The sequence below is a fragment of the Numenius arquata genome, chromosome 3, assembly GCF_964106895.1.
Source record: "Numenius arquata chromosome 3, bNumArq3.hap1.1, whole genome shotgun sequence".
Lineage (NCBI taxonomy): Eukaryota > Metazoa > Chordata > Aves > Charadriiformes > Scolopacidae > Numenius > Numenius arquata.
In genome coordinates this window covers 46,677,558-46,689,232 of record NC_133578.1, presented here as the reverse complement: position 1 = coordinate 46,689,232, position 11,675 = coordinate 46,677,558, and the positions used below count along the sequence as shown (strand labels likewise).

Sequence of the window (11,675 nt, the reverse complement as noted above, 5' to 3'; positions counted from 1 at the left end):
ATGTCTTTGACGCTGTTAGTTTTCATTTCTTCCCTCCGTTGCAGCATCAGACGAGGCTCCCCGTTTCCAGCTCGCTGTGGCGCCGTGAGAGGCGGCCCCGCTCCCCCCGCCGCCTCAGCCGGTCACACAGAGCCCCCTCTCCCTCTCCCGCCCGCCCGCTCGCGGCCCCGCCCCTCCCTCCTCCCGCCCGCCTCTGTCCTCCCGCTCGCGCTCCGCGCTCCAATGCGGCTGCGCGCGCATAGCCGCGGGGAGTGGGCGCGAGCTGTGCGCGTGCGCGGCGGCCAGGAAGCCGGACCTCGGAGCGGGGCGCTTGCGTTGGCATGGCGGAGGCGCGGCCCGGCGCAGGTAAGCGTGGCTGCTGTGCTCGGGGTTGGGGGGGGGAGTAGGGGAGGGGGGCCGGTGGGGTGGGCGTGGAGGGGAGGAGCAGTCACCGCTCCGCAGCGATGCCGCCGGGTAGAGGGCCGCGCCGTGGCGGTCGCGGCCGAGCGCTGGCGTGTGGAGGGGCGCGAGCTGCCGCATCACCTGTTGCCGCCGCCCCGCCCCCGCCCCCCCGCAACTTCGCGGTGCCGGTGCCGCTCAAAATGGCTGGGCTCGCCTTTGCCGCAGGGTGCGGTACTTTGCCTGAGGAGGGACGTACGAGCTTCTAGTATGTGGCGAACGAACGGGAGCGCCAGAAAAAAGATACAAAAAGCCGGTTGGTTTCTGGAAAACTTGGGGCGCTCTGCCCAGCCGTGCAGCCCGGCAAAGGGCGATGCTGCCCGCACAGGGGGCACCAGCCTGGTCTGCCCCAGCCCCGCTGTCACGTTGCGGGGTGTGGTGCGGGCTCTCTGGGGTCTGGGGCGTGCGGGGGGTGACCGCCTGCAGCGGGCGCCGCCTGCCCGGGGTGGTCTAGGCGAGGGCTCAGGGGTGGAGTGCGGCTTAGGGACCCCGCCTGCAGCGGGATCAAACGCCACACGAGCAAGAAAAGATAATTTTATTTTTTTTCATTTATTTGTTTTTCCCTGCTGGCTTTTATGATGCAGGTTCGGATTAACTTTGGTTTCACTGGTTGTGGCTGCTGAGGAGCAGGGGAATAGCCTTTCAGGACCCATATTCCAGCCTCATTTGTGTCTTGAGCGTGTAGCGAGAAGTAAGGCTGTTGCCTAGAGTCAATCATGGTATTTAGTGTTTTCATCATGTCGCTTGATTTTCTTGCAGTCTGGGTAGACTTCTCGGGTAATCAGTGTCACTCTGGGGTCACTTCGTGAGGTAACTCATTGTATAGAGTCGTTAGATTTCTGCCAGGAAGAATCCTGGACTTCAGTGACTGGGGTGAAGAAGAAAATATGAATCTCTACTTCTGCAGCACTCTGATGTTAATTCAGTTAAGGTTATCACTAGCCTGTATCCTAAATAACATCCTCTGCCTTTTCTCTGCTCTTGGCAGCCTGGCTGTCCTGACGGAAAAGTTATTTGAGTTCATTTTTTGATGGGATGACAGTGGGTCTACAGCTGCCCTGTAGGAAGTGGAATAGCCTGGGACATGGCTCAGAAAGCAGAGACTGATAGTTTTGGTAAAGAGAAACTGATGCAGGCAAACACCTGCTTGTCTGTTTATCTTCCATTCTGTCAGGCTGCAAATCAGCTCTGGTCCCGAACCCTTTTCTACAGTGTATGTGTATTGGAGTAAAGGGTCTTAAATAGGTATAGTGACCTAAAAATAGCTTTACTGAAAAGCAGTAGATTAGTCTGGATGGTACACCATTTCTACACTTGCTTTATAATACTTAGATGATCTCAAAGGTCCCTTCCAACCACTAAGATTCTGTGATTCTGTGATATATATTGTCAGATGGCATTAACTTCCAGAGCTCATTCTTTGTTATGGTAATACATACTATGTTATCAAGAACGTCTCGTAGGTAAGTTTTGAATTGCGCTTCTGCAGTATTTGGATGGGAACTGGCTTTTGCCCTGCAACTTCCTGGACACAGTGAGTGTATGATTTTTTTTCACACACCGAGAGTGAAAGGTATTTCTGCTCTCAGGGTAGACCAGGGGAAGCAGTTAAGGTCGAAGAATGACAGTTTTGGGTCATGGCAGATGTGCAGCCCATCCAGGATATTTTGCCAAGGGTGAATGGTTATTGAGGCACAGGGAATGAGCATAAGAGACAAAGGGGAAGAATATAAGAAACAAGGCAATTGTAGAGTGCTTATTCACCTTGACATACCTTTCTAGTTTCCAACCCTGTGCACCTAGAAGGGACAGGTTGTATTTGTATTTAATAGCCATTAATAGGGGTTTTTTCCATCAGTTGCCATAGTTGCTGTTGAATGTAGTTTTGGTTTTTTGCCTTTGCAATGACAGCTGGGTCATACATGGTACATGCCATACATGGCATCATTAAACTGAAGATATCAGACAGTTGCTATAAAGCATTGAGTAGCCCACCATAAGGGGGGCTAAAAAAGTGAAAACTTCTAATGCATTTATTATCCTCATGCAAAATCCATTCTGTAGTAGAGATTTCTCTTAGGATGATGAAGCTACTAATGGCGAAGTTGTAATGGGCTAGCTAAAACATGTTCTGTTCGAAATATGGATTCGCTGAATTTGGACAATAGCATAAAAAGACAAAAAAACATAGCACTGTGCACCAACATACACAGGGGCTAACTAGCTGGAAAGCAGCTCTGCACCCAGGGACCTTGGGGTCCTTGGACCATAAGCAGACCATGAGTCAGCAGTGCACCCTCTTTGCAAGGAAGGCCAACAGTATCCTAGACTACGTTAGGAAGAGTGTTGCCAGCTTGCCCTCTGCTCAGCACTGGTGAGGCCACCACCTATGGAGCGCTGTGTCCAGTTCTAGGTTCCCCTGTACAAGGAAGACGTGGACATGCTGGAGTGAGTCCAGCAAAGGACTATGAAGACAATTAAGAGATTGGAGCATCCCTTGTGTGAGGAGAGGCTGAGAGAGCTGGAACTGTTTAGTCTGGAGAAGAGAAGTCTCAGAGTGATCTTAGTGCTGTGCACAAATACCTAATGGAAGGCAGTAAAGAATATGGAGCCAGGTTCTTCTCAGTGATACTATGTGAAAGGACAAAAGGCAACAGGTACAAATTAAACCACATGAAATTCCATCTGAACACAAGAAAAAGCCTTTTTACTGTGAGGACGCTTGTACGCTGGAACAGGTTGTTCAGAGATGTTGTGGCCTCTCTGTCCTTAGAGATATTCAAAACCCAGCTGGATACAGTACTGGGCAACTTGCTGACCCTGCTTGAGCAGGGTATTTGGACTAGATAATCTCAAAAGGTCCCCTCTAAACTCAGCCATTCTGTGATTCTATGGTAATGATGGTTTTGCATGTTAATCTTTCTCTAATGGTTTCTGTCAAGAGTTGTGGGAAGGGAGTGTATCTTTTATTTAGATGAGCTGTTACAATTGGAATAAACAATATGTTTTGGGCAGGCAGATTGTTTTGCACAGCTTGTGTCTTTAAGCCTGAAATAGCGTAACTCCTGTTTAGCAAGAAACCCGACCTTTTCTAAATTTGTGTCATCTCTGGAAATCATAGGATGCTGTATGTGAATATATAAAATGATCAGTGAAGACAGAAAAGATCAAGCTTGGTGTTCTGTGAGGAAGAGGTTTAAAGCCTCCAATGATGTGGGGAAAGCCTCAGATTTCCATAATGCAGTATTCCTGAGGTTGGTTGTTTGTTTGTTTATTTGGTTGGTTGTTTTGGGTTGGTTTGTTTGTTTGTTTTGGGTTGGTGGGTTGGGGTTTTTTTTGTATTACAGTGTAATATAGGTACCATAAGACCTGGAGGGAGTGTCTTCCCTGTAACTTGTCCAGCTGACTGGACCATTTCTTGTCTGGATATATGCAGTGCTGACACAAAGAGACTGCTGTGTATGCACTCTGTACTGTCTTCGGCCTTTAGGTGAAATAATAGGTTATTTGAATTGCTTTAAAACTGAAGATTTCCCTTTGTCTTCTACTGGGAGCCAGAATGTAAACTGAACATATAAACATAGAATATCCTGAGTTGGGAGAGACTCACAAGGGTCATTGAGTCCAACTCCTGAATCCACAAGGGGCAACCTAAAAGTTACACCAGATATCCAAGAGCATTATCCAAACACTTCTTGGATGCTGAAAGTCTTCAGGCCATGACCTCTTTCCTGAGAAGCTTTCTCCATTGCTTGACCATCCTTTCACTGAAGAACTTTTTCCTAGTACTGCCCAATCTGAACGTTACTTGATGCAGCTTTAAGCTGTTCCCTGGCATCCTATCACTGGATCCCAGGGAGAAGAGATCAGCACCTCCCTCTCCACTTCCCCTCACAAGGAAGCTATAGAGGGCAATGAGGTCACCCCTCAGCCTCCTTGTTTCCAAGCTGAACAAAGCTAGTATCCTCAGCTGCTCATCTTAAGCCATGTCCTCTAGTCCTTCCACCATCTTTGTTGCCCTCCTTTGGACACATTCTAATACTTTTATAGCCTTCTTGTATTCTGGAGCCCACAACTGCACACATTACTCAAGGTGATGCTATTTTTGGTTGAATTTATGGGTATCTCAATAAGTAGTTGTCAATTAAAAAATGAGCGCTTGTCCAGTCAGAAGGATTGATACTAATCATTGTTGTTTATTTAGTTCCAGTTTTGTATTGATCTGGAGCTTCAGAAGGAAAATCAGAGTTCTCCCTACGTAGGAGATAGAGCTGAATTCATTTAAGAGTAAAGAATTAGTACCTCTGACATCTAAGGGGCTGCCCTGTGGACTCTTGTACCCATTATATTTTTGTCTGGCTGGACTACTTCAATATGTTTTTTTTTTTCTTATATTTATTCTTAATTATCAACTTCATACAGCCTCTGCCTAATTAAAGTACATTGTTTAATGGCTCTTAAAAGTCTAATGGAATTTAGCTTCCTGAAACTGTGCTAAGAAATGTCACTTAGGCATAATGTCTTTAAGTGGCACCTTCAAATGTCATTATTGACATCTTCATAAAAAAATACCTAAGTTATTAAGTTTGGCTGTACTGGTCCCTGAAATAAGCTCTGTTTTTGAAGCAGGGCTTGTATTTACAGAAATGAGAAATGTACTTACTAACTTGCTTCATATTTTTAAAAGTGTCCTTATCAAATTATTTTTCTGAAGGATAGTTCACACAGATGACCTAACTTTGCCAGGGTGTTCTGGCTCTGTCAACAGTTAATGCTGAAGTGGTGTAACATGTAATGTTGTGGCAGAATAGGCCATATGAGTTTCACATGCTTGGTTTTAAGTCACATTCAAACTCTTAGGGATATTAAAATCTGCAGTGTAGAGGTTGTCTCTAAAGGTACTGTGATTTTCTTTGTTTATTATGTAGAAATACAAGCTGGGATCTAGCTTTGGAGGTTCCCTTTTTCTTGGGATTTTTGAGTATGTAATGTAAACATGTCAGAGAAAATTTAAGCGAGAGTTAGCTACTGATTGTTACACTTGCATATGCATTTTGCTGTTTCTTGTCTTGGCAAATAGAAATCAGTTTGAGCAGAATTTACCGCTTTCGGGTTTTCTTTGTAATATAAAAGCTGACAGTAAGAATAGGAATCCTATTCATGGGTGATATAAAAATTCCTAATGAATTATTCATATTTTGGAAGTGCTTTTAAATATCTGAATCCTAGTTTCCCATCTGTTTCTTGAAACTTAATACATTATTTGGAATGTGCTTTCAAAAATATCACTTCCATAGCTACATTGCAAGTCCTGATTATGCTTCTTGGACACCATGCTCAAAAGTCAATTTGACTGTTTCTAAGAAACTTGCATTTTAAAGCCATGTCCAGCATGTTTTTTATGTCAGTATAAGATAGTATGTTTTACTGATCTACAACACATACTTACTCAAATTATTTACAGCATTCATTTGAAAGCCCAGTGCAGAAATTTGTTTATAATTCATGCATAAATTTTACTTACCGCATCTCATAACCAAAGAAACAACGGTCTTTAATAATAGAATACACTTTTTGGGTGCAAGCCCTGTCATTTTTGAAAAACATGTTTTTATTAAACATTAAGAAGCCACTTGGTGGCTTGTTGTATCTGTCCATCAGACTTTAAATTTTAGGATATACGAAAGAAATCTTAAACCAACTAATAAAATGGGTTGTTTCAAATAAGATTTTTATGTATTTCTAGGATTGCATGCTGTCTTCAAATCAAAATATGTGAAACTATTTTCAGTATTCTGTACTGAATGTCTGCTGTTTACATTATAATGTCAAAGGACTACAATTTATGTTTGTAGTCCTTTTTATTAGTGGTAGAAAAGAAACTGGCAAAAACTACTTTACATTTTTGAGATCTTTACATAGGATAAATGTGCTAAGATGAGAAAAATAAAATGTTTCCAGGGAAGCTGCTTGCAGTCCAGATTCTTTCAGGTGTATAAGCTTAATATTTTGTACCTACTAGGGTCTGCAGTCCTAATGATAGAATACAGTGAGCTGGCAATGCGCTCTGGCAGCCCAGAAAGCCAACCGCATCGTGGGCTATGTCAAAAGAAGCATGGCCAGCAGGTCAAGGGAGGTGATTCTACCCCTCTACTCTGTGCTCGTGGGACCCCACCTGGAGTACTGTGTCCAGCTTTGGAATCCTCAACACAGGAAGGACATGGACCTGTTGGAACGGGTCCAGCAGAGGGCCACAAAGATGATGAGAGGCCTGGAGCACCTCTCCTGTGAAGACAGGCTGAGAGAGCTGGGGTTGTTCAGCCTGGAGAAGAGAAGGCTCCGGGGAGACCTCATAGCAGCCTTCCAATATCTGAAGGGAGCCTACAGGAGAGCCGGAGAGGGACTCTTTGTCAGGAAGTAGCGATAGGACGAGGGGTAATGGTTTTAAACTGAAAGAGGGGAGATTTAGATGAGATATTAGGAGGAAGTTCTTTTCTGTGAGGGTGGTGAGATACTGGAACAGGTCGCCCAAGGAAGTTGTGGCTGCCCCATCCCTGGAAGTGTTTAAGACCAGGCTGGATGGGGCTTTGAGCAACCTGGTCTGGTGGGAGGTGTCCCTGCCCATGGCAAGGGGGGTTGGAACTGGATGATCTTTAAGGTCCCTTCCAACTCTAACCATTCTATGACCTACAGTGATCATCGAGTCCAACTGCTTGACTACTTCAGGGCTGACCTAAAGTTAAAGCATATCGTTAAGGGCATTTTCCAAATGCTTCTGAAACACTGACAGGCATTGGTCATCAGCCACCCCTCTTGGAAGCCTGTTCCAGGGTTTGACCACCCTCTTGGTAAAAAATGTTTCCTCATGTCAAGTCCAAACCTCCCCAGACGAACACAGCTTTGAGCCGTTCCCACGTGTCCAGGCACTGGATCCCAGGGAGAAGAGATCAGTACCTACCTCTCCACTTCCCCTCTGCTTGAGTTAAAATCAAGTCTTAGGTCAATCCCTAGCTGTTTTGAAAGACCTCTGGCTGGTGTTCTGATTCTGTTGTCTCAAAATCAGGTCAGTATTACAGCTAAAAAAAAATCTTTGTATTTGCCATTTATATTTAGTGTAATATTATTGTATAATATTATATAACATAGCTTATAATAATATGCAATGTTATATTAATAACATGTACTATAATATTGATATATCTTAATATATTTAATAGAAATAATTTGTAATAATATGTCACAAGGAGAGGAGCCATGCTGGACCTTGTTCTTACCAGCAGGGATGAGCTAGTGGAGAATGTCAAGCTCAAGGGTAGCTTTGGCTGTAGTGATCATGAAATGGTAGAATTCAAGATCCTTAGGGCAGCGAGAAAGGTGCTTAGCAAGCTCACTACCCTGGACTTCTGGAGAGCAGACTTTGGCCTCTTGAGGGATCTGCTTGGCAGGATAACATGGGATAAAGCACTGGAGGGGAGAGAGGCCCGAGTAAGCTGGTTAGTATTCAAGAATCACCTCCTCCAGGCTCAGGAGCAGTGTATCCCAAGGAGGAAGGAGTCAGGCAAAAAAGCTAGGAGGCCTGCATGGATGAACAAGGAACTCCTGGACAAGCTCAAAAGCAAAAAGGAGGCCTACAGAAGATGCAAGCAAGGATGAGTAGACTGGGAAGAATACAGAGAAACAGTCTGAGTGGCCAGGAACCAGATTAGGCAAGCTAAAGCCCAGACAGAATTAAATCTGGCCAGGGACATCAAGGACAACAAGAAAAGCTTCTATAAGTATGACAGAGATCAAAGGAAGACTAGGAAAGACCTGGGCCCTCTCCAGAAGGAAATGGGAGACCTGGTCACCCAGGCTATGGAGAAGGCTGAGGTACTGAATTACTTTTTTGCCTTGGTCTTCACTGGCAACAGCTCTAACCATGCAGTCCAACTTGCAGAAGGCAAAAACAGGGCCTATGAGATTGAAGAACTGCTCCCTAGAGGAGAAGATCAAGTTCGAGACCATCAAAGGAACATGAAGGTACAAAAGTCCATGGGACCTGATAAAATCCATCCGCATGTGGGTTGGGGCAATTCCACGCACAAATACAGGCTGGGCGGTAAATGGATTGAGAGCAGCCCTGAGGAGAGCGTGGGGGTGTTGATGAGATGAGATCGTGATAGATGAGAAGCTTAACGTGAGCTGGCAATGTGTGCCTGCAGCCCAGAAAGGCAGCCGCATCCTGGGCTGTGTCAAAAGAAGCGTGGCCAGCAGGTCGAGGGAGGTGATTTTCCCCCTCTACTCTGCTCTCATGAGACCCCACCTGGAGTACTCTGTCCAGCTTTGGAGTTCTCAACACAGGAAGGACATGGACCTGTTGGAGCGAGTCCAGCAGAGGGTCACAAAGATGATGAGAGGCCTGGAGCATCTCTCCTATGAAGACAGGCTGAGAGAGCTGGGGTTGTTCAGCCTGGAGAAGAGAAGGCTCCGGGGAGACCCTTCCAGTACCTAAAGGGGACCTACAGAAAAGATGGGAAGGGACTTTTTACAAGGGCATGTAGTGATAGGATGAGGGGTAATGGCTTCACACTGGAAGAGGGGAGATTTAGGTTAGATATTAGGAAGAAATTCTGTAATGTGAGGGTGGTGAGATACTGGAACAGGTTGCCCAGGGAAGTTGTGGATGCCCCATCCCTGGAAGTGTTCAAGGCCAGGCTGGATGGGGCTTTGAGCAACCTGCTCTAGTGGGAGGTGTCCCTGCCCATGGCAGGGGGGTTGGAACTCGATGATCTTTAAGGTCCCTTCCAACCTGAACCATTCTACGTTTATATATATTGTCTTTGCAAGGACAAAAACCCAAAGTGTCTCTCTTTGAAAACAAGTATGAACTAGGTTATCTGGTTCAGAACATCCTTAAATGTAATTTTAAGTTCCTAACTTAAGCTTAAATCTTCACTTCCACAAAGTTGTGTTACATGTTTTGATTTGGCCACCAAATTCTTCATGTTGGTTATGACCTTTGAGGTTTAAAAAAAACTCTTTCATTTGAAAGTAAATTAAATTCACCGAGAAAAATATATTAACATTTTGAAGTGTTCTGGTTTATTCTTCCCTTCAAAATGTTAATTTCCACAATCTTTATTGAAAAGTTAAATAATAGGTAGTTGAGAGACCCAGATAGCATTAGCTTTTTGGAGAGTCTCTTATGTTGATAGTGCTTGATTCTTTGAGTGCTTGAGTCTTTGAATTGTCATGAACAGGAATAAACTGCACCTGCTCTGCCATCAGAGGTAACCTACCTAACCTGTAAAATGGGCGCTACCTCCCTGAGATGGAGGTGCAGAAGTGCACACCTCCATATGTGCAGAGGAAAAACTTCGGCATATGTTTTAACACCGATTATCACACTTGCATGTCTTGTATATGTGCAGTGCTACTTCAAAAGTTTTTCTTCACCTTATGTTTTTATATTCTTATCTTAGTCTGAGTCTTTCTCTAAAATGAGAAGAGAAGGTAACTTCCACAAAGCACTACATGATTCAACTCTAGTTTCTGGAAACTTGTTTGCAGTTGTTCTGTCAAGTCTGGTATTGATTGGACTTCCAGGCCTTTGCATGTATGGCAGTTTTGCTGAAAAGAAATGTTTACTATTTAATAGTCTTACACATGTGTCTTTATTTTTTCACTTTTTAGGTGCACTGAATTTCAATCCTGATGCTGCTGATTCCATTCCAGGAGGACAACCTACAGATATAAACTGGATAAATAAAGATAGGAAAGACTCTAACAGTAATCAGAATAGAAGTAATTTACCATTTCCTAGTCTGTCTTCTGAAAGAGGTACAGATTATGAAAACTCTTCCACAAAGCATCATGGCTTTTGTAATCCAGAACGTCAGTGTGGGAATTCTGAAGACTTCCACCAATATTTTGGAACCAGTAAAAGTTTGAAGAATCGCAACTTGCAAAGCCAGAGATGGCACAGATCAAGAAACGATAGCACATGTACTAGAAGTAAGGTAAGGCAAAGTACTGCTGATGCTGCTACAGGTCCAGGAATTTCAGATGCTGCAATAATACCTGGGAGAAGAGCACCTCCTAGAGGATGCAATGACTTTTTCTCCTCCGAGAGTGACAGGGATGTACCTAGTGCAGATAGCAGAGGAGCAAAGCCAAAGAAAACGCATCTGATGCATGCGTCTGGAAGAGGTTTCAGGGAGAAGGGAAAGCAAGTTCATGACCGGGAAAAGCGAGTGAGCTCTAAGCAGAAAGCAGAGCTGTTTGAAAGTGTTCCATCTTTGGATTTGACTCAGTCTGACTCTTCAGAATCATCTGTTGGAAAGGCATTCTGTGATGCACCTGTTGCTAGTGGGGATGAGCAGAAAGGCTACAACTATGTAAACAAAAGGTATCCCCGGAAGCCTGTGTGGAATAAACCCCCGGTAGAAAAGGAGTGTCAGAAAAGACATGATTCTCATCGTAGTAAAAATACAAAAGTAGGTAAGAAGTCTTCTCTTGCATATACTCCAAAAGATAAAAATGAGAGGAAGAAGGAATTCTCTGTTCACAAAAATGATGAAAACTTGACCAGTGAAATCAGGCATCAGTTGTCTGATTCTGTCAAGTGTAATGGAAGAAAATTCCTGCTAAAGGGAGATCAGGCACCTGCACTTCATTTCAGCTGGACCCAGTACTGGAAAAAGCAAAGTGATGTACCGAAAAACAAAGAAACTCATACAGGTAAGCTTTCTCGGCTGTCCTGTATTAAAGATATGATCTTGAATAATTTAAGCTGTCTTCACATTTGACTAGATGAAGAGGCTTATTATTTTGGTCAGTTTCAGAGGGTAGAATTAAATGTAAATGTGTGGTTTCTGAGTGAGGAGATGTTCTGTAAGCTTACTAAAGAAGAACAGATTTTGTTTGAAGCTTTTTTGGTTTTACTAGCAAAGTGCAAATGATGGCCTGGTCAGGGACCATATTAAAACATATATGTTGCAGGAGTGAGTAGTGAAATTCTGAGCATTTGGACCAAGAGGACTTGAAAGGAACAATCCTAAAACTGATTTTTGCAGAATAAGTTTTCTTATGTTTTATGTAGAAGTAGGAAAATGCCAGATACAGGAACTGTATTCTGCTCCTAGCTGGATATTTTTTTCTCATTTTTTGCAATGGTAGTACCAAAAGGTAGTTAGAAATAGAGAAAGTCTTTGGATATTATTTTTGGAAGTTGAGAAAAGAAACACTTGCCATTTACA

General features: G+C 43.9%; 1 protein-coding gene across 1 annotated transcript in view; it reads left to right on the top strand.

Moving 5' to 3' along the window:
* Positions 1-250: 250 nt before the first annotated feature.
* The window catches only part of NFX1 (nuclear transcription factor, X-box binding 1), a 65,604-nt gene continuing 54,179 nt past the window's right edge, over positions 251-11,675 (top strand). The window contains exons 1-2 of the mRNA XM_074144856.1: positions 251-345; positions 10,111-11,157. Coding sequence (XP_074000957.1) covers positions 321-345; positions 10,111-11,157 — 1,072 coding nt within the window. The 5' untranslated portion in view covers positions 251-320. The remainder of the gene's footprint in view (positions 346-10,110; positions 11,158-11,675) is intronic.